The sequence below is a fragment of the Megascapheus bottae genome, chromosome 8 (genome assembly GCF_031878675.1).
Source record: "Megascapheus bottae isolate mThoBot1 chromosome 8, mThoBot2.hap1, whole genome shotgun sequence".
Taxonomy (NCBI): Eukaryota; Metazoa; Chordata; class Mammalia; order Rodentia; family Geomyidae; genus Megascapheus; species Megascapheus bottae.
The window spans coordinates 38943906-38967803 of record NC_143516.1 but is presented as its reverse complement, the minus strand read 5'-3'; the positions used below and the strand labels follow the sequence as shown (position 1 = coordinate 38967803).

At 36.9% G+C, this 23898-nt stretch overlaps 1 protein-coding gene across 3 annotated transcripts in view; it reads right to left on the bottom strand.

Annotated features, from left to right (window-relative positions):
* Sesn1 (sestrin 1) overlaps nucleotides 1-23898 on the bottom strand; it is a 91233-nt gene that overhangs the window by 23644 nt on the left and 43691 nt on the right. Inside the window, exon 1 of one of the 3 annotated variants that reach the window (XM_090338316.1) lies at nucleotides 3000-3193. The exons of 1 other annotated variant lie outside the window; for it this stretch is intronic. In XM_090338316.1, the coding sequence (XP_090194442.1) occupies nucleotides 3000-3101 (102 nt within the window). In that variant the 5' untranslated portion in view covers nucleotides 3102-3193. Of the gene's footprint in view, nucleotides 1-2696; nucleotides 2843-2999; nucleotides 3194-23898 lie in introns of those variants that run through there. One more of the 3 variants, XM_090338318.1, reaches the window with a different exon arrangement.

The following is a 23898-nucleotide window of genomic DNA, read 5'->3' as shown; positions in this document are numbered from 1 at the left end:
AATGTAACAATTGTATCCAGTACTCCCAATACCTTGTTATATAACTACAGAATTTTCTTTACAAATTACACACATGGTGCACCACAACATTAAGAGTGAGTCAGCCTACTTTTTAGTTGTTTGTATGAGTGTGAGCAACACTTGAACTATGCCTGCAGCCTTTCAGTACTGTTCAGCTGTCTACACATGAAGTGAATTCTTTGTGATCTTCCTGAAAAACAAGTCGGTCTTAGATTGACCCTTTTATCATTCTGTGAAGCAGATACTATGCTCATGGAGTGATAAGCCACACTAAATGCATTTCATAACTTCCAATTTAGAAAAAGGACTGGAGCACGGCCCAATTAGTAAGATATCTGCATAACAAGTGTGAGACTCTGAGTTCAAGGTTGAGAGTGGTGGGGGAGAATCAGTATTTTCAGACTGAAAGGACTTCTAATCAGATTTAAAAGCATTTATGAATCTATATCACTATGTTTATGTGAAAGACTGGTTTTCTATATATATAAAATGAAATAAAGCTCATATGTATTTGAAAAATAAAGTATATCATTTTTTCTGTACTTAGTACCTGTCTAAAAAAACTTGCCTGGTTGTTCTATGTATATGATCGATAATCACAGCATTGATATTAACCTTATTTAAAAAAATTAAAAATTGCATTTGGGCCCGGCTGGTCCACACCACCCACCTCCTAGCACTTGGGAGGCTAATGATCTCTAGTTCAGGACAGTCTAGGCTACATAGTGAACTTCTAAGGTATACAGTGAGACCCTGCCTTAAGGCTCAACCACTTGGTACTAGTGGCACATGCATATAATCCTAGCTACTCAGGAGGCTGAGATCTAAGGATCCCAGTTTAAAGGCAGCCAGGGCAGGAAAGTCCATTAGACACCCCTATCTCCAATTAACTACCAAAAACCCAGAAGTGGAACTGTGGTTCAAGTGGTAGAGTGCTACCATTGAGCAAAGAAAACCCCAAGTTCAAGCTCCTAGACCAGCAACAGGAAAGGAAAGGGAAAAAAAAAAAAAAAGAGGAGAGAGAAGAGACACAGAGAGAAAGACAGACACACACACACAGATTGGGAAAAAAGACATCAGTCAACCAACCAACAAGCTTTTATAAAGCCATGTGTACTTATTGAAACTCATTTGAACAAAGTAAAAGAAACATTACACAAAAAGTTAAAGTCCCAATTCCACTCTTCTTTTTCTAAAAAAAACCCCATTGTTCATAGTTGGGTATTGTTCTTTGACATTCAAAAAATTTAATTTAATTTAATTAGAAATGAGATTTACAAGTTTTACAAAGAAACACTGTGATAACAGCAAAACTTACTAGTATTTCTAAAATGACACTACCAGAGTATTTAAAAAACCAGAGAGTTCAGGTATTTCCTTGTGATTTTTATGAACTATATTTTAGAAAAATAAAAACTACTCAAAGGTATTATTTGGGGGCTTGGGATGTAGTCCAACAGTAGAGCACTTGCCCAACATGTACTGGCCCTGAATTTAATGCCTAGCATCAAAATAAACACACAAGCAAATAGATAATTTACAAGACTGACTTGGCCTTATGCATGCTCCACACTTTGCTTAGGAGTTCCATTCCTGGAAAGTTTTCAAAAGCATTGTGGAAACTTGCTCTTTGAGACAACTATGTCATTATTTTTTTTTTGTAAAATAACTAGTTTTCCTTTAAGACAATAATTCCTAATTTTTCTTCCCACGTTAGATGTATTAAAAATGAAATTTGACTGCATCCATCCATCCTGGTTTCCTGAACACAATTCTACCTATCTTATAATCAGTATACAAGCTAACATGTCTATCTTGTAGTTTACATGGCTATATTTAGAAATTCTAGATGGGGCAAGAATAAGGAATCTGCACCTAACCACAGCCTGAAATGAAAGATCTGTTTAGGCAAGATGACTGGGGCTCATTTCTACACAAAATAGAAACAATCTGTTATGCTACTTCAATTTCTTCTCTTTATTATGAGATATTTATTTATTCATGCATGCTGGGGATCAAATGCTGGGTCTTTACATACTAGGCAGGTATTCTTCCACTGAGCTATATCCCCAGCTCCTGTAAGATTTTCAAAGGCTGTTTTGTTATCTGTAAACAAGGAACATGTAATACATACATAAATGTCAAAATCTAGAAAAATATTTGTTGTTCTACAACCGACATGGGATTCATTTAAGTCTTCATGAATATACAGTGTACTGATAACACAGATCCCATTTATAAAAAGATAATTACACTAAACCTGAGTCATTTAAAGATGCAGAGAAATTATTTCTTTACATTTCTTCAGTTAAGGCAGTACAACATTCTGATTTCAATTCAAATTCAATTTTCTCCATCACCCGTTGAATGAAAGCCTTTTAAAGATTTATATTTAACTAAGGTCATATGATTAATTTTCAAACAGCATCCTATTTGCACCCACTTAGAAAAAATGTTACAATGACATAGTTCTCTCTGAAGGCCAATTCAGAAACGACAGGGAGGGATGCATCACAGAGCTTGCAGAACATAGTTTATTTCAGGCAATATAATCTTTTAATTGATTCAAATGTATTTCCTTGTTCTCTTTTAAAGTACGAGGGGCTGGGGACGAGGGTGGCTGCGTAATCTGTTGTGACAAGATGCCAGTGGGAAAAATCCACAGGCTGTTTTACCGTAGCTCTGGAGCTTTGCGAGACTCTATTCGTGTTTCGGGGCTTCCATTTAGCCACCGAGACGGCTGCGTCTCCCAATCCTTTCGTCCTGGGTCGACGCGGTAGAAAGGGTCTCCCCCTAAACACCTGTCGTCCTTTCCCTGAGGGTGTCGGGCAGGGGAGCCGGGCCCGCCGCGGACGCCCCTCCCGGGGAGCGTTTTCGGGTGCTGTTAGCGTGCGAATGTTGGGGGCGGCGAGACCTCCGCGCAGCGCCGCAGCTCGGCCAGGTAACCCGCCCGCCCACCCAGCCCCTCGCCCGGATACCTCGTCCTGGCCGCGGCCCCCGCCGCACTGCTTGCAGCCCAGCAGCTCCGAGACGGCCAGCGAGGCAGTATACGCCTCGTTCGCCGCGGAGGCCAGGCGCATGTCGGCGCGGGACGGCGGCGGCGGCGGAGCTGGAGGAGGCGAGCGAGCGAGCGAGCGCGAGGAGTCGAGCGAGCGCTGGGCGGCCGCCGAGGTTCTCCACCGCAGCGCTCCGGGCAGCGCGGGCGGCGGGGGCGGGGCGGGGCCGCGCCGACAAACAAGCCGGCAGGCCCCGCCTCGGCCTGTCTCTCCACCGCCCCGGAGGACGCCCTCACCAATGCCGGCCCGCGTCGCCGCAGAGCCCGCCCCCTGAGCGCGGAGAGGCCGGGCGAAGCGGGGCCCAGCGCGGCCCAGACGAAAAACAAGCCGGATGAGCTAATTCTGAGGTCAAGAACAGGCTTGGTGGGCCGGGCCGGGATGTGAGCATGTGCTGACGCCGCGTAAGATGCAGGGCCAACCCTCCCTCCACCTAGGCCATTTACCTAGGGGCAAAGGCATACCAATCTCTAGACTGACCCACACAGCAACAGGAGGAACGGAGTTCTCTATACAACTTATAAATGATTGAAATTTCCCTTCTTCCTGTCCACTGATGCCCGAACAAGTGACCAGGCAGCAGAGTGCAGAAACAAGTATGAGATCATGGCCTAAATTCAATGAAAAATCTATTTTTGGCAAGCTATGTATTCATCTACACAGATAATAAGCCTTGGTAGCAGATATTTGAATTATCTTTCTCTTCCAAAATATGAAAGCTTTGCAATATGTAATAGTCTCTCCTAAGCACTCTTTTTTACCCATATATTTTTATTGTAATTATATTCACATATATTGTACATTATATTCACCAGATAGAAGGTGCATTACTTCACAAACATTGATAACTCTTTCTCATGTCATGGTCTCCATTCCTCCTCCCCACCATCTTGATTTCCCCCCTTCCCTATCCAATTTCAAATAATCAATTAAGCATATATAAAATATATCAGATAACAAGGTGAAATAGTGTAACAATATGAGATTATCAAGGGACAGCAAAAGAGATGAGAGATAACATAGTACATTAAGGACAACAATCACTCATTATATGGCTTTTGTTTCTATATCCTGGAGGTCCTTTCATTTAGCGCCATACTGTATGGCCTTATGTATCTAGGTTTTGTTCTATTGTAAATCTCTGCTAGGAGAGCCCAAGGTTTCTACTGATTATGACAAATGAGGGAAACCATTGAGCCTAAGTTCCTTTGATTCTGGCTTACTTCACTTAATATGATTTTTTAAGTCTTTCCATTTCCTTACAAATGGCGCTATGTCGTTCTGACAGCAGCATAGAATTCCATCCTGTATAAATACCACATCTTGTTGATCCACTCATCAACTGAGGGTCATTTGGGTTGGTTCCACATTTTTGCTATAGTAAACGGTGCTGCAATGAACAGCGTTGTGCTAGTGGATTTAGTATGTCCTTGTTTCTGGACGATTGGGTAAATGTTAAGTAGTGGAATTCTAAGCACTCTTTTTTACAAGGAAAAACCAATTACTTCTCTGAAATCAATGAAGAACTTGGGGAAAATGAGGTTACAAGGAGCACATAAATGAACTTATTGGGTCTAAACCCAAAATGTGTGAGGTACTGTGTTAATATAACTTCATTTCATAGTGCTCTCCCTCCCCTTCCCCCCCCCCTCTCTCTCCCTTCCTCTCCCTCTCTCTATTTTAAATCAATGGCTAAATGAGATCTTTTTCCGTATTGTTTTTGCCTGTTACATGCTTAGCTTAAGGAGGGAAATGTTGGAACATCAAGACAGAGGGAAATAAGTGAACTTAAATCAATAAATATGGACAGATGAACAAAACTAGGGGTGTTCTAAATGAAAATAGGTTTCAGTATTACCAGTAAGGTTACAATATCACTCTTAACAGCTCTTAGGCTGAGATGTTTTAAAAGTCACAGGTTCAGTATAGTTACCTATTATTTATCATCTCCAAATAAATGTTGTATGCTCTCATAAACTGCTTTTAAAAATAGGTAAATGCACAATACAATATGTAATTTTATTGGCCAAGAAGTAGTTGGGGTTAATGAGCAGAAAAAAAAAAAGGCCAAAGAAGTTTCTAGGCTCTCTTCCACTAAGCAAAAACCACAGAAGTAAACAGCATAATCAAATGTCCATTCAACCACAAACAAAACAAACCTAGTATAGTCATTCAATTTACAGCAATAGGATATACCCTTCAAGAGATTGAATAATTTGGAAACAAAAATCACTTGGCATATAGAGTTGTGAGCTGTTAAAGCTAGTTTTAAAATAAGGGAAGTACAAAAAAAAGAGACCATTTTGAATTTGCAAGAGTTGAACTACAATTCTGTTTTCCAAAGTTATAACAGTTATTTAGCAGCTACTATAACTTTGTTTGTACAACTAAAATCATTCTCCAGTGCTTACCTTCCTGTTTTCTAGGAGACATAGGGAAAAACATACATTTAGCTGACCTCAGTGATTTAACGTAATTAAAATGTAAGTTAAAATTGCAAACTGCATACTTATGTTAACTGGTATTTGCAGCCTGGTAAAAACTTACTAAAGAAACATTCCAGATATATTGAAATTAATTGTTTGGCCTAGTGGTAGAGTGCTTGCCTAGCATGCACAAAGACCCGGGTTCGATTCCTCGGTACCACATACATAGCAAAAAGCCGGAAGTGGTGCTGAGGCTCAAGTGGTAGAGTGCTAGCCTTGAGAAAGTCCAAGGACAGTGCTCAAGCCCTGAGCCCAAAACCAGGACTGGCAAAAAAAAAAATAATAATAATACTGGAGAATTTTAGTCTTTTTACTTTCCAACATAAAAAAATATACAATAACCAAGAAGTGTTCCAACCTATGTATCATTTGGCCTACATGTATCATTTATCATTGCATAATTTTATTTCTGGAAATGTTTTAGTTTAGTACAAAGCTTGAGTTTTTCCAAGAACTTCCCTGGACTCTGAAGGTATCCAGTGCAGGACATCTATAGGCACATAATAACTATGTGTGGAAAAGAGGAGCATCTTGAGCACAGAAGAATGATTATAAAAGATTATGCTTGGGAAATTTACCACAGGTTATTAGTTCAGACCAGCACATATTTTTACAAAGTCTGCTATTAAAACATTTCAATATTGTATTTCTATTTAGAAGAATCTTGGAATCCGATCAGAGAAGTAAAATGATTCTGACATATTTCTTTTCCTCTAAAGATGTTTTGGTCATCTCCGCTGTGTCAAAGTAAGATTTATTGCCCTTGCATTTGTGCTTAGCAGACTTGCTTTCAGCCTTCTTTTCCTCAAAAACAAGTCGAACACCCTTGTAAAAGCAGAGTAAGGCCAAATGACTTGCTCTTGGCATATAACTATGAAACATTATGGCAGTCCAGACTTGGAAAAGCAGAGTAAGGCCAAATGACTTGCTCTTGGCATATAACTATGAAACATTAAGGCAGTTCAGACTTGGAATAGTAGTTTAAAACAGGCTTCCTGAAGGAAGAGACATGTGAGCTGGAACTTTGAGCATTAGCAGAGGCCCTGGCAAGAAAATTCAGGGAAGGATTTGAGAGATTGGAGGCAGTCTTACCAAAGAACTCAGCATGTATAAAGGGCCTAGGAACAGAAAAGAGTAGTACTTTGAGAAAACAAAATAAATTCACTGGGTCTGGAGTAGAGAGGAAGAAGATTAATGGGAGGAATATAGGTAAAAGATAAACAGTAGGGAGGGAAAGGAGGATCTTCAAACTTCATTAAGAAATATGAATTTCATTCTTTAAGGATACTAAGTGGAGTTATTGAAAGTTCTAAATAATAGTGACAGATTTCAGCTAATGTTTAGGAAAAAAAAGTATTCTTAGAAGGGGGCAAAACCAGAGGCAGTGAGATGAGTTAGAAATCCTGCTAAGGAAAAAAATGAATAGAAAGGAAAAGGAAAAGAAAAGAAAGGCTGTTAAAGCATTCATAGCAAGGCAACAGGGTAGTCTGAGAACAGTGAGAAAAGAAAAAAGTATTAGGGAAGATGGCAACTTTTGTCTCTTTAAAACAAGGTAAGTAAGTTTCATTGTAGACAAGTTTTTGAAATTTAAGAAATCTCAAATTAATGGCTATTTTAACCAAATGTCTTTTTAAATTATAATCAAGAATGGGCATATTTTAGTAGAAAGATTAGTTATCAAAGTAACAGGTATGTGACACATATTAAACCTTGAAGTTTCTCCCTAACCAAAAAAGGCTAATATTAAACTAATATAAATTTTTAAATTTATTCATGAGAAACAGAACTATATATATATATATATATATATATATTTTTTTTTTTTTTTTTTTTTGCCAGTCCTGGGCTTGAGCTCAGGGCCTGAGCACTGTCCTCGGACATTCTCAAGGCTAGAGCTCTACCACTTGAGCCTCAGCACCACTTCCAGCTTTTTTCTATGTATGTGGTACTGGGGAATTGAACCCGGGTCTTCGTGCATGCTAGACAAGCACTCTACCACTAGGCCAAACTCCCAGCCCCTATATTTAATATTTGATCAGGAAACCAGCAACGTTTCAGCTTTTAAACCAAAGAACATCTTTAAGTGTAGGAGTGGGATTTGTTAGATTTATATGATTTATGCATTCTCAGAAAAGAAAAAAAACTGCTGTCATTAAAACATTTCATTTAGAATAAATGCTGGTTTATAAGATAACTTCTGCTTACTAATTCTGTCAAGCTTTGTCTCCTCCAGCTCATATCTTCCTGTTTTTATATATATAGCTTGTCTGCTAAGCACTTTTATCCTTTTCAACATCATGTTTTGGATACAATAAGATCCCTTTAGTGTTGAACTTTAAGATTGTTCTTAGTTGACCTGTACTTTTTTCACTTCTTCAATTTTTAGAATTAAACAAATCTTTGCAGTTGCTGTTTTTCTCCTATAATTTAGTGTTTCTTCTTTTAAACATACACAGTATTTTAAACCTTTACACAAGGATTTAGAAATACAGGCCACTATCCACACTTACAAATAAGCACTATTCTAAAAAGTATCAGTGGTTTTAAATTAGAAAATCATTTTTTACACTAAAAACTCAATGTGCTAAAAGTGTGTGGTGAGGTTTTCCAAGCCAACATAAAAAAGATCGGTAACTTAACTCTTACATATCAGTCACTGAGAATTTTACATTAAAAGTGGCTGTCACTATTAATACTTTATAAATTTGTAAAACAGAAATGGTAACTTGCCCACGTCTTTTTAATTTTTTAAGTTGCTGGATTTCATTTATACCTATAAAAATGTGAAAATATGTCCGAAACCTTAAATCCCCATTCTGTTTGTGAATACAAGTCAAGAACTGGGATAGTCTATAATTATAATTTTATTATTTATTTATTTCTTTAGCCAGTCCTGGGCTTGAACTCAGGACTGAGGCACTGTTCTTGAGCCTTTTCAAGGCTAGCTCTACCACTTAAATCACAGTACCACTTCTGGCTTTTTTCTCTGGAATCAAACTCAGGGCTTTGTGCATGTTAGGTAAACATTCTACCACTAGGCCATGCTCCAGGCCCCTATAACTTAGAATTTTAAACACAAGGAATTACTCAGGTAGACTTTTCGAAAATTCTTTTGATTGAAATTAAAACCAACCCTACTTAACCAATCCTGAGCCCAAACACTTGATGGAATTAAACTCTCAAGTAGTTGTTGTTGTTCTTTTTTAAAAAATAAAATTAGTCTTCAGCAAAGTTAAATGTTTGGGGTAAATGCATATTAATGATCATTAGTGTAAATATAACAAAATTTTAAATCTTTATTCACACTAAAGATAATTTTCATTCATAAAACATACTAAAATTTTAAATTCCATTGCATTCTAACAACTATCATGATCTTTCATCCATATCTAGCTTCATGATTATCACTGTGAAATGATGAATTGAGTTCTGTAATATGTCCTTAAGTTACAGACCTCAAAGAACCTTCCTCTCTTCCTTCGTGAAAATCTTTTACTTGTAGGTCTTCGATCCTTTAAAACACCTTTATTTACCTTCTTCAGAGATATCTTTGTTTCCTAAGCAGGTATTAAGTTGTAGATTCTTAACTTGGGTACAAAGTACAAGACCACATCTGGAAACTACTATATAACTAGAGGCTTGTATAACAAGTTATACATTTAAAAAAAAAAAAAAAACACTTCACTGAATTTTTTTCCCTCTTTTTTTCTGCTCTTCACCTCATTGCTGCTCTAAGGTCTATCTTCTGCTTTATCCAAAGGGGTGTGTGTGTGTGTGTGTGTGTGTGTGTGTGTGTGTGTATTTTTCTCTTATCATTACTAGCTTAGGTAAGTTTCATGCTCAAGAGAAAAAAGCAACAAATGCCATTTCTATAATTATAATTTTTACATAAACTCAAATTTGAACACAATTCAAGATTACTTCATTTGTAGTAATAGATAACCTGATTCCCCTAATTCTTCTGTTTATTTAAACAACAGAAACTGGAAAAGATGTATTTTTTCCCTAGTTAAAACTCTTAATTTGAAAAATCCTTTGCTTTTTTGTTTGTGGTACTGGGTTTTACACTTGCTAATCAGGTGCTCTATCACTTGAGCTGTGTTCCCTTAGCCATTTTTTAGTTATTTTTTTTCAGATAGGGTTTTGAACTTTTTACTCAGGCTGGTCCCAAACTGTAACTTTCTTGTCCTGATATCTTTCTCCCAAGTAGCTGGTATTATAGGCCTAACTACCTCACCTGGCTAAAAATATATTTTGATATAAATTTATGTATGATACCAAAGTTACTATTTTACTAGTAAACAGAATCTTGATGTTATGTAGCCACTTACCATTCAGTAATTCCATTATATAGAAATATTCCTGAATGAATTTATTACATTCTCTCCCTCTCCCTCTCCCTCCTCCTGGGGCTTGGGGGCCTCAGCACTGTCCTTGGGCTTTCTCAAGGCTAAAGCTCTTAATGCATGCTAGGTAAACATTCTCCCACTAGGCCAAACCCCTAGCTTAATTTATTACATTCTCTGAATAAACAAATATTTTGAGATTGGAATGTACTGTCTGACTTAGACTTAATCTCTCATGTAAATCAAAGATAGTATATAGCTTGGTATTCTCTTGAGGAGTAATAGCAGAATTATTTTACTACCTAACTCTGCTAGGGAACAAGAAAAATTGGAAGAAAGAAAGGAAGAACCAAACAACAGGAAAGGCAAGGTAAGAAAAACTCAGCAGCATGGAAACTGCCCACTCTTTCTTTGTATTAACCACTAGAAAACAGAAGTGGCATTGTGGCTCAACATAGTAGAGTGCTAGCCTTGAGCTGAGGAGTTCAAGGACACCTCCCAGGCAAAAACAAAAACAAAAAAACAAACAACCCCCCCCACAAAAACCTACTTATCTCCAGTATTCTTTACACTATGAATATATGGAAACACATGAATAATACTGCAACTACCATCCATAACCCCTCAATGTTCAAATTTTCCTTAATTATATATTATATATTAGTCTATGGAATTATAAATCAAACTCATTCCAATAGAACTTTTGTTTAGCCTGTCCTGAAATTTGGTGTATAACTAAAAGGAGTATAATCTATCTAGACTTTCTCAAGAAAACTTGAACAAGGTTAATCCTTTTTATTTCTTCCTCCCCCCCCACCTTTGTTTGGTTCTGGGACTTCACTCAGGGCACAGGCACTGCCACAGCTCCCATTATGACTTTACTGGTAGTTAATGGGAAATAAGAATCTCATAGACTTTCCGGTCAGAGGTAGCTTCAAATCACAATTCCTCAGATCTCAGCCTCTTGAGTAGTTAGGATTATAGGTATGAGCCACTGGTGCCCAGTCAACAAAGTTTATCTTATCCTTCAGTGACAGAAATGCCAGTATGATCATTTTTATCTTAAGTTATTAAACCATGATCTATTAACTATTATATTTCACATACAATTTATGCCAAAAGGTCTTAAGTACTCTAGATTCATTCTTACTAATATTTGATGTATAGATAATATGTAGTGCTTATAATGGACAGGTTTAAAAATTGTATTTGCCCTCTACAATTAAAAACTTGTTTTGTATCAGTCAACTTTCAAGTATTCAATTATCTTCAAATATTTAAATTATAGTGCTTTAATTTGTGTACCACAAATTAAAACCTTAAAATTGTGAAAATACTGCAAATTAAATTTACAAATAGGGTTAAAAATCTAAATCTAAGAGATACAAAAAAAAAAGCAATTAAAGAAAACTAAGAAGGAGGAGAGCAGTCAAAAGCAGCAGGATGCAGTTCAAAGAGGGCTCCCTCACCAATGAGGCAATAAGTTATTTAATCTTTACACACACATGCACACACAAACACAACTACCATAAAATATTAGTGTAATTTTAATAAAACACAATTTTGCATTGTTTTCTTCCTTTCTGGAGATAGAGAATAGGAGTATGAATGTCTATAAGAAGATACTTCTGTTTTAAAATTTGGTAATTCAATATGTCAACTCAAATAAATACTACAATCCAAATCCAAAAGCATAAAATATGAGTAGAACCAGCTATGTACAAATACACTTCAAAATAAGCATAGGAGCAAGAAAACTGAATGAACTGTACAGTCCAATTCCATTTCACTTTTCATCTTTCTTTCTATCAGTCATAGTACATATCCTTCTTTGAAAGGTTTTCTAAGGACCCAGAAGGTTTTCAAAGTACCACAGATTTTTGTTGTCATGTTAAGTGCAAACCTCAGTGTTTGTTCAAATTGATAGCTTCTGACGAAATAGAAAAATAACATGAAACAATAGTTTTTTTTTCTATTTTGCTTTGTCTTACCAAATTTAAAATGTATTTGAAGGCAATTTTCAGTATTTTCTAAGGGAATCTTCAAGAAACTTCTTTAATTTTTTTTCCTCAAGTACTGTTTAAATCATAATAAGTTAGAACTGGAGATTGTTGCTTGATAGAAAGTTTATCTAGTATGTGTGAGCCCAAGGTTGCTAGCAGCACTCCCCTCTACCACCGAGCCATGATTGCGTGGATCAGACTGACCTGACACTATAAGTATCTATCTCCCAAGCCTACCTACCTATCTACTTAAAACACAGGCTTACTAATAACACTATAGTATGCTGGCAAAAATGTATATATGTATTTTTTCCTCAGTATTTTATTATATTTTGTATACTGCCAAGGGTGAAGAAAAAGAAATACTGTCTGGGCACTAGTTTTAGGTTTTATTTATAAGGCAGTATTTTTGCTTTATCCTTTTCCTCCTCAATTATCAAAGATAATAGATTATATTAATTTACTAAAATAGTTGAGCATATCATTTAATAAATTGATGCTCTACATCATATTTTCTTTGGGCTCTTAAACATTTATAATTTAGAATATTCAAACAGTAATGTTTCTGTGACATGATATCTACATATGAAAGATTGGTTTAACTTATAAATTTCTATATGTATGGCCCTATTAGACTGATATATTCAACAATATCAAATATTATTAAATGTAAATTAGGCACCTACTATGGGCAGGAACCATTTCTCCCAAATTTATATTCTTTGAGAATAATGTGTATTTTTTCCTTTCTCTTCCTTTTTATAATTTCCTTATAATGATCGACTCAGTTCAAGGTTTTTGTCCTGAAAGTGCACTTAGGCTGAAGTTTAAACGCTTAAGAGAACTGGTGAAAAAGTTGGTTGATATTGTGGCACTTAGGAAAATAGTTTTTACTATAATGTTTAACTTAGAGATTAATATGTGTTACATTCTATTATTTCAGATTTACAATATAGGTAGAACAGTATTATAATTAATAAGTATCAGGCACTGTTAGGCATTTAACATATGTTTTGTCTCATTTGCCTGTCATTATAATCCTTTTGGTAGAAATCCACACAGCCATCAGGAAGGCTGGTAAGGGAAAAAACTCAAGCAAATCTGACTGCAAAGGTATATTCTTTCTATCCTAATAGTTATTCTCAAATATTTGTGCTAGCTTTTTTTTTCACTGCAGTGATTGTGTGCCATTCAAGAAAGAGGCAAAGAAACCTTCATCTCTTCCCACTTTCCCCCATTTTTCCTGTATTATTTTTCCATGCAGTTTTTCTCTGGGTCACTGTTCACTTCACCCTCTATGGCCACCCAAATCATTAGCTTACCATTCCTCTCCAGGAAATCAGGACTGGCTCCACACTGGGCCTGTTGCCAAAATTAAAATGCTCCATAACATCTCTTAGTAGTTCTTAGCTATTACCTTCCTCATACATGTTAATTCCAACCAATTTTCTTTATTTTATTTACAACCTTGTGGTTGCCCTCTGAATTTTAGAAAATTTTCCATGACATTTAATATTCTTTTCAAAGTTTCACCTAAAGATAAATTATCATGGGGCTGGGAGTTTAGCCTAGTGGTAAAGTGCTTGCCTAGCATGCACGAAGACCCAGGTTCGATTCCTCCGTACCACATACATAGAAAAAAAAGCCAGAAGTGGTATGTGGCTTAAATGACAGTGCTACCCTTGAGGAAAAAGCCCAAGGACAGTGGTTGGTCTCTGAGTTCAAGCCCCAGGACTGGCAAAAAAAAAAAAAAAAGATATATTATCATAACTTTCTCCAGATGTCTACTAAAATTTCACTTTCTTGCACTAAAGTTTATCAATTTTACAATATTGCGTGAGGAATATGAAAGTACCACTTGACAGTTGACCGTACTATTTACTATGGCTTCAATATAGTTATAATTAAGATGTGTGGATGTGCTTCTGTTGTTTCAGTTTTAAGGTAATAGCACAGAATATTTATGTCAATTTTGTTCTACACTGAGAGTATATTATGTTTCAGTTACGAAGATTTGGGGAAGTATGTTTGTGGATATGTTTATCTTGCATTGAAATAGTAACTACCAGTATAGCTTATCCAAGTAGGTATTTAAAATATATATTTTCATTTTATTATAGACTTGGTACATAAAACATAAGACAGAAGCAATAGGCTTGGATCTATCAAAATATTACACTTGGTGACAGTAAAATTATCTTTTAGTTTAAATAAAATGTAATATCTTATATAAAAGGAAAAATAAGAATATAGAAGACTACCAATTAGCAAATAATCATTAGTAATTTTCACAGATTTAAAATGAGAAAACAGTGAATGTTTTTCTTAGTGTGTAAATATGTTGTCTATTTAAAATAATAAATGAATTCAATGTAATTCTTTTTGGTTAAATTAAATCCATTTAGCACAAGTGTACACATACACACACACATCCTCTGAAATGTTTTAAAGCTCAGTTGTTGACTATTGATAGAGTCAATATTTTCAAGTATATACCTGAATTGACTTTCTTTTGAGAGTTTGAAAATAGTCTACTATGAAAGTGAAAAACAGGCTCAAAGTAGATTCACAGAATTTATATATCAAAGTGGAAAATACTTGCCCTTCCTTTCTTGGAGGCAATTTACTCTTATTTGGTAAGAAACTTTAATAATCTTGATTATCTGGTTTCTAAGTCCAAAATAATTTAGAAGGGGATAGAGACTATTGTCAAACTATAGCAGAAAAGAAAAGAATATACAGTATTTAATGACAAGGAAAGAATCAGTAAAACTCTAAAATTCAGAAAGATCTTGGCTAGTACATTAATCAACAATCCTTAAGTATAAAGATAATACTCCTCCTATAAGCTTTAAGCATTCCTTTTCCACAGATTACTTAAAAATTGACCCACATAATAGTGTTTCCTACTCACATTGGGGAAGATACTAAAATATATGTCTAAGGACTGAAATAAGGCTCAAATGGTACAATATTTGCTTAGCAAGTGTGATGCCCTGAGTTCAAATCCCCAGCACTGCAAAAACCACACGAAGAAACAGAATTTAGAATGGCCCAATTAGCAAAGCAATAGAAGACCAAAAGGATCAAGAGAAGGAATCAGGGACTGAGGACTGGCAGCTATGGATCCCTAGTAATCTAGGGAAGCAGCATAAGGAACAAATGAGCAACTCCAGGACTTGGGAAATGGAAGGTGGACCACAGACACCACCGTACAGACAAACTCCAAAAGGCAAAAGTCTCAGTGAAATGATGAATTAGGAAAAAAGAAGATCTATCCACATAAGACAATGAAAAGTTGCTTGCTTTAACTTTTAATCTGTGTAGGGGAAGGAAAAATCTTTCACGGATATTCATAAACATTACACATCCTGAGGAGTTGGCTACTAATTTCTTTATTATCCACTCGTCTGAAAACAAAACAAAATAAACAAATGAACAAAAGGACAATGATTTAAAGTGGGTTGGTTTTGTCTTCTAAACTCCCGTCTGAAATTAATATAGATTCTTTGTAAAGGAGACCAAAAAACACTAATAAATGTGAGTTTCCAATCATAAAATGTATTATGAAATAAAAATCACCTGACTCAGACCTATAAAGATTTAAACAGAATTACTAGATACAGAATACTGCTTTGATATGTTTCATTACAAAAAAAGTTTTTTTGCCAGTCTTGGGGCTTGAACTCAGGGCCTGGGCACTTCCTTGGACACTTTTTGCTCAAGGCTAGCACCCTGCCACTTGAACCACAGCAACACTTCAGCTTTTTCTGAGTATGTGGTACCAAGGAATTGAACCTATAGCTTTGTGCTAGGCAAGCATTCTACCACTAGGCTCCGTTCCCGGCTCTGTTTCTTTCTTTCTTTCTTTCTTTCTTTCTTTCTTTCTTTCTTTCTTTCTTTCTTTCTTTCTTTCCTTTTCTTTTCTTTTCAAAGAAATGGAATGCTGGGGCCATGAGTTTGGCCTAGTGGTAGCGTGCATGCTGAGCACGTGCCAAGATCCGGCTTCAATTTCTTGGTACCACATACATAGAAAAGTCGGAAGTGGTGCTGTGGCTCAAGTGGTAGAGCACTAGCCTTGAGGACAGTGTTCAGGCCCTTAGTTCAGGCCCCAGGACTGGCAAAAAAAAAAAAAAAGAAATGGAATGAATAAAGAAGAAGAAACTACAAAAATATATGAAAATGAGTCAGATACAGTTATTATAACTGATAGACAAAATTCAATGGATAAGTAGAATATCCAGGATGGCTAAAGAGAAAATGTTGGCAAACTAGAAAATAAATGTGAAAATACAGTCTAGGATAGATGGTAAATTAGAAGGCCTAATGTCAACTTACTTGGAAAGAGAAAATAGACTGGAAAAGGCAATATGTAAGAGAAGAGAGCGAGGCACTAGTGGCTCACACCTGTAATCCTAGCTACTCAGGATACTGAGATTTGAGAATTGCAGTTCAAAGCTAGCCCAGGCAGAAAAATCCATGGGACTCTAATTTCTACTTTAAGCACCAGAAAATCAGAAGAAGGTCTGTGACTCAAAGTGGTAGAGTGTTAGTTAGACTTGAGCAAAAGAGCACAGGGACAGAGCCCAGGCCTTGAGTTCAAGTCCCATGACTGACAAAGGGAAAAAGAAAAGAAGATGCTGACAGAAAGTTTTCTAAAACTGACTAGAGAAACCGATCTTCATCCCCTTCTCCCTCCCTAAGAAGCACAATGAATACCAGAATACTAGAATTAATTTCATTCATTGACATGGTAAAACTAAAAGAAAAAGAGTAATAGTAAAGACTATCAGAAAAGCACTACCTACAATGGAAAAACTAAACTGACATCCTAATTTTCAAAAATGGAACAGTATATTTGAAAAATTGAGAGAAAATGGGTATTCATGAGTTTATAGCAAAAAAGCAAAGAAGAAAGCAGACTTTAAGGGATTAAAGTCTATAAGCTCAGAAAATATCTCTTAAAGGCATTTGAATAGCTTTCTGTGAATATATAGTTTTGTTTTCCTTGGTTTGGAGTAGAATGGCTAGATTATATAAGTCAGATTTAACTTTTTAAAGGAACTATAATCTATTTTTCAAACTAGCCACGCATATGTGTATATAATATGCAAATATAATATTTGTGTATATACATACTACATGCATGTGTATATATGTATGTATATATACACATATATAGGTTGATACTGATCTTAGCCTGCTTGTGTAGTTGGTGCTCTACCACTTGAGCCATGCCACCAGTCCAATTTTTTACTAGTTAATTGGAGTTGGATTTTCATGCTCTTTTCTGTCTGACTTCAAACTGAGATCTTCCAGATCTCAGCTTCCTGAGTGACTAGAATTACAGTTGGAACCACTGGTGCCTGCTCCATTTCACATTTTTTTTTTTGCCAGTCTTGGGCTTAGGCTCCCACTTTAGCCTCAGCACCATTTCCGGCTTTTTTCTATGTGTGTGGTACTGGGGTATTGAACCCGGGTCTTCATGCATGCTAGGCAAGCACTCTACCACTAGGCCAAACTCCAGGCCCCTCCATTTCACATTCTAAAGAGCAACATATGAGAGTTCTAGTTATTACATGGCTTCACTAACAATCTCATCAATTCAAGATTTTGTCAAAATCTAACCAGTATAGGACAATTCTCAAGTGGGAAAACCTACTAGTTCATTTTATCCCCTAGAGGACATTTGACAATGTCTACATGCATTTCTGTTTTTCACATCTGGTGGTAGGAAGACACAGTCCCCCAAACAAAGAATTATGTGATTCAATGTATCAAGTGCTAATGATAAGGAATCCTGATATAGTACTCTTTCTCCCTCCCTTCTTTCCCTCCTTCCTTTCTTTTCTTCCTTCCTTCCTCCTTTCCTTCCTTCTTCCCTCCCTCCCTTCCCTTTCTCTCATTCTCTCTCTCTCTCTCTCTTTTTTCCCTGTGGTGCTGGGGATAAAACAGAGCTTTACAGAATGCTAAGGCAAGTGTTCTCCCACTGACCTATACCTGAATTGGTTTTGTCATTAAAAAGAATTAGATGGGCTGTGTTTTTTTCTTTTCATTCAGTGCTGGGGATCAGACCTAGAGCCTTGCACATGGGAGGCAAGTAAATGCTTTACTAACCAGTTACAACCAAAGATCTGGACCCTGAGGCAGCAGGAGATTCTGCAGAATGGGAATGGAGAGAATGTTCCTAGATCCCAGAAAGTTAAGTGTTCATTTTTACTGCCAGCTTTGTAGTTCAATAGCCTTTGCAGTTAACCTCAGCTTTCATGGGTTGCTTCTAGGACTTGCTTGAGTGAGAAAGTAATCTGAGTTTCAAATGACTCATAAATCTTTTAACTTTGGACTATAATATTTGTGAGTCATAGGGAGCTTAAGCATCATTTTTTATTTAGCATAAAGATATCACTGCTAGTGTGACATATGCCTTAGAAGAATAAAAAAAAAACTCAGCTACTATTGCAGGGACCTGGTACTTTTGTTTTTATTTTGGATTTGAGGAAAGTGTATTAAATACTATTAATAGTATTTGACTGTGAAGTGAGGTTTTTCATACTGACATATGACATTCTGATTTTCCCCCTTAAATTGTGGTTTTAACACTTTACAAATAGTTTCTTTTCCTGTAAACTGACAATACTACATGAAGGAACTGCAACCATTACTTCTAGTTAAGCTATTATTCTCTGCTATCGTTTTGTGTGTGTGTGTGTGTGTGTGTGTGTGTGTGTGTGTGTGTGTGTGTATACGTATGTGTGCACGCACTTGCACATGCATGCATGCACACATATGCTGGTACTGGGCTTTGAACTCAATGCCGTATCACTGTCTCTTAAACTCCGGGTTGGCACTCTACCACTTGAGCCACAGCTCTTCTTTTGGTGTTTGGCTGGAGATAAGAGTCTCATGAACTTTCTGCCTAGGCTGCCTTAAACCATGATTCTCAGATCTTCAGACTCCAGAATAGCTAGGATTACAGGCCTGAGCCACTGGCACCCATAGGTTTAAAAGGAGTTCAATTTCATCTTTTCTCTCTTAGTAAAGTATTATATGTTCACTTATACTTTTTTTCTAAATTAATAAAAATGCTTTTAGCCAGGTGCTTGTGGCTCACACCTGTAAACCTATTCAGAAGGCTGAGATCCAAAGAACTGAGGTTCAAAGCCAACCTGGAGAAGAAAAGTTTGACAGTCTGATTTCCAAAATAGCAAGCAAAAAGCAGTGCTGGTGGTATAGCTCAAGTGATAGTGTGCCAGCACTAGCATCCATGTGGCCATGAGTTCAAACTCTAGTACATTTAAAAACATGCTTTAAAATAAGTAAAATAATGAAACAAAAAGTTCTGAGATGGAAAGGAGGCTTACTGTCCCATTAGTACTAACGAAAAGGCTTACAGTTGCTAAAAACTTCCTTCAGCTTCAGTTTAGTACCTAAGGAAGAAACTTACTGATTTTTTCTTGCCTTTTTTTCCCCTGCAGGGGTTTTTTTTTCTTGACTTTTATTCCCAATGAGCCATAAGTCCAGAAAAACAACTTACTTCATTTATGAACCATGCTAGTAAAGACTATGCAGTAATATTCCACGATTATTGTCTATTAAAATTCCATTAAAATCAAGTATTGTTCAGTGAGGCTCAGAAAATATAATTTTCTTTCCTTGTCTTTTGAAACTGTACTTTTGGGGCTGGGAGTTTGGCCTAGTGGTAGAGTGCTTGCCTAGCATGCATGACGACCTGGGTTCAATTCCTCGGCACCACATACATCGAAAATGCTGGAAGTGATGCTGTGGCTCAAATGGTAGAGTGCAGCAGCCTTAAGAAAGCCTAAGGGCAGTGATCAGGCCCTGAGTTCATGCCGCAGGACTGGCAAAAAAAAAAAAAAAGAAATTATGGTATATAAAACAGGTGTCCTTGGGGCCGGGAGTTTTGCCTAGTGGTTAAAGTGCTTGCCTAGCATGCACGAAGACCCGGGTTCGATTCCTTGGTACCACATACATAGACAAAAGCCGGAAATGGTGCTGAGGCTCAAGTGGTAGAGTGCTAGCCTTGAGAAAGTCCAAGGATAGGGCTCAGGCCCTGAGCTCAAGCCCAGGACTGGCAAAAACAAAAAAACAAAAAAAACCAGGTGTCCTTATTTCATCTAGTATACATCATTAAGGTCTAGAATCCATAAAACTCTATTAACTAGTATTTTTTCACTGCAATTATTAATTCATAAGAATGACTTTGGTATACTCTAAAGTGCTAAAAATCCTCCTGAAATAAACAATGAAACTATATGCAGCATATAGTTCATATCTGATATAATAATTATGGAATTTTAGAACTAAAATAACTAAAATAAATTGGGCAAGTAGAATATACATTTAGAATACTTAAATATGAAAATTCTTGTCTTATATATAAGAAAAATAACAGAATCAGAAATGAAATATGTAGTCTTAAAATGATGTATTTTTTTCACTTGGACAACCATGTATAAAATCAGGGCACACCTGTAATTTCAGTATAACTGAAACAAAATAAAACTCAGTTGTATATAAGCATCACAATGAAACCCCTCATTCTGCACAATATGTACTAATACAAATAAGTTTAAAATGTCTTCTTGTTTAGTATAATTTCAGAACTGCTATTAGAGACTAAAAAAGAAAAAAATTATAAAAATTGTCTCCCAAAGGGCCGGGAATTTGGCTTAGTGGTAGAGTGCTTGTCTAGCACCTCAGTACCACATACATAGCAAAAACCAGAAGTCGTGCTGTGGCTCAAGTGGTAGAGCCCTAGCCTTGAGAAAATCCAGGGACAGTGCTCAGGCCCTGAGCCCAAGCCCAGGACTGGCAAAAAAAAAAAAAAAAAAAATTGTCTCCCAAATTCTTTGTAAGGTATGAAAACAATAAAAATGATACTCAGTCATTTTTCCTTTCAATACTGATGTTCAATGATGCCATAGTTCTGTGTTTGTATGTGTGGTTTCTTTCTTTGTTTTTTTGGATGTTGTCCCTGAGCTCAACTCAAGGCTAGAGCTCTACCACATCGTGGGAAGCCACAGCGCCACTTCCCATTTTCTGATGGTTAATTGGAGATAAGAGTCTCACAGACTTTTGGCTTTGAACCATGCTCCTCAGATCTCAGCCTCCTAAGTAGCTAGGATTATAGCCATGAACCACAGGCACCTGCCTGCCCATGATTTTTGTAAGTGTATTAATTCCATTGACTTCTCCTAAAAAAACAAGTATTTGTAAAAGTGAAATCCTTCTATGATTTAAATATTCTAGAAGATTGGTCCCCAGAATGGCAGTTGGCCCCTTTAAGAGGTGAATTAAGTCATGAAATCTTTGCTCCTGAATGGATTCATACTTTGAGGAGTAGATTGAGTCTCCCATGACCAGATTAGTTCGCATGACAGCAGGTTGTTAAATAAGAAGCTATTTCATGCCTTTTCCCATTCTGCGACTATCGGTTGTACTATTTCTTCTTAGCCAGGGGACCCACTAGTCACCAGAATAAACTCCATAAAGATACTGTGATGATGCTGGAGGATGAATCCAGAGCTTCACACTTGCTAGGGAAGTGGTCTACCAATGAGCCAACATCCACACCTAATAAGGTCATTCATAAGTTATCCAGCCTCAGGTATTTTGTTACAGCAACACAAAATAGATTATGACAACTCATTAAACTATATAATGAATCCAAACTTTATGTAGCCATGTGAGATTAATCTTAAAAAAAAATTGTTCCTTTCACAGGGTACAAAGCTATAGAATGACAAAGTAGTTTGTAAGCCCAAAGCAGATATTTGTCCTGTAGAATAAATCAGATGACTTCAATTGCTTTCACACTATCTAGAGTTGTTGGCTTGTGTTTAGAAGTCTTGTACTGAAAAGCACAATTAGTTGGTCATCATAGGAAGCAATCAAGAACTCCATACCAGAGAGAAAATAGCAGATTTCTGTTTATTTCACATTCACTTCGTTAGGGAGCATATGCTCTCTGAGTGGGAGCGGGACAGAATTACATTAAAAATATATTCAGCACAATGATAGAACAAGAATAGTTAAATATGCTTAAATTAAATGTGAGTGATGTAACTCTATTGTGAGAGTTAGTTCTTTTCCAAGAGCAGGTTTGGGGCAAGAAATACTGGGTTTAGTACCTGAGAGTAAGGAGGGGATTAATTCTACACGGGGGTGGAAGAACATGACCAAAAATCAATTTTGCCTACCTTCACAAATTTGTTTTCAACTATAGATTGAATATACTGCATAAAACCTTATTGTTCCTTTCTAAATGCTGAAACATTCTAGTATCTGAGAATTTTAATTTCCCCTCAATTTTGCAAATAGTAACTGTTAATGTCAAAGTGTCATGGAGTCTTACTATTTTCAGATCAAATTGAAACCTAATTTAAAGCAACTGGAGGGAAGAACATCAAATTTGCAAATCACAGAGCTATCTTGTGACTTTTCCTACAGACCAGGCCAGGAAGCTAAAGCTATCTTTATCTTGATAAACACAGATAAAGCATCTCAAGTGAGGGGTCCAAATCCTATCCCTAGTATTTAAAACTCTAAGCCAACTGGGTATGGGTGGCTGAGCCACCTCACCTTTACAATCCTACTCAGGAGGCTGATCAAGGTTCCAGGGCAGCCAGGGCAGGAAAGTCTGTGAGATTCTTATCTCAGATTAATCAGGAAACAGCTAGAGGTGGAACTCTGGTTCAGTTGTTAGCTTAGCAGCCCTGAGCACAAAAGTTCAGGGACAGCACCTAGGGCCTAGGCCCAGCACAAAAACTAAACAAACAAACAAACAAAAAAATGCTAGATGATTAAGCAAATTACACTTTTGTAGATTCTAAATTGGTTGGCCCAAATAGAGTTACAAGTAGTTTCAGTTTTTCAAAAACTGTGTTATTTGGGGCCTGGAATTTGGCCTAGTGGTTAGAGTGCTTGCCTAGCATGCACAAAGAACTGGGTTCAATTCCTTGGTACCACATATATAGAAAAAGCCGAAAGTGGTGCTGAGGCTCAAGTGGTAGAGCTCTAGCCTTGAGAAAGTGCAAGGACAGTGCTCAGGCCCTGAGCTCAAGCCCAGGACTGGCAAAAAAAAAAAACAACCCTGTATTATTTGTCTTTTTCCTAACTAGAGTTCTTTTCATGCAGAAGATAAACTAGTCAAGTGGAGTCAAATATAAAACGGAAGGGATACAAAAGAGAAAGCACAGTTGGAGAGACATAGTTTCGTCCCACAGAATGGGACATAGCTGAGAGTTCACCAATAGGCAGTATTGTCAATATGCAGACTGACAGAACATGGATGGCTGAGTTCACTTAGAAGCATGTCTGGGAAAACATATTATTTGACTATTCTCTTTAGAAAAAAATCTGAAGTCAGGGCATTTGAGACTATTTGAATTGCTAGTTTTCAATTATAGCAATAATGAAAAACAACTCTTTCACACAAAAATAGGTTGGCAGGTGTCTGTTATACATTATTGTTTCCTATTCCTATTGAATAGGGGTGTGCGTGTGTGTGTGTGTGTGTGTGTGTGTGTGTGTGTGTGTACCAATACTAGGGTTTAAAATCAGGGCTTCCCACTCTACTTTAGCTTTTTTTGCTCAACACAGGTACTCTATTTCTTAAGACACACTTCACATTGAGCTTTCTTGCTGATTAATTAGAGGTAAGAGTCCTGGGGATTTTTGTTTGTTCTGGCTTAGAAGCACAATCCTCAAATCTCAGCCTAATAAGTAAACTTGGATTGCAGGCTTGAGGCCACCAACACGTGGCCTCCAAAATATTCTGGTTTTGAGGAAAACATAAATTAGATATTTTCTTTTTACTCTTAATTACACTTTTTTTTTTTCCAGTCCTGGGCTTGGGCTCAAGGACTGAGCACTATCCTTGGGTTTTCTCAAGGCTAGAGTTCTATTACTTGAGCCACAGCTCCACTTCTGGCTTTTTTCTATATATGTGGTACCTAGGAAGCAAACG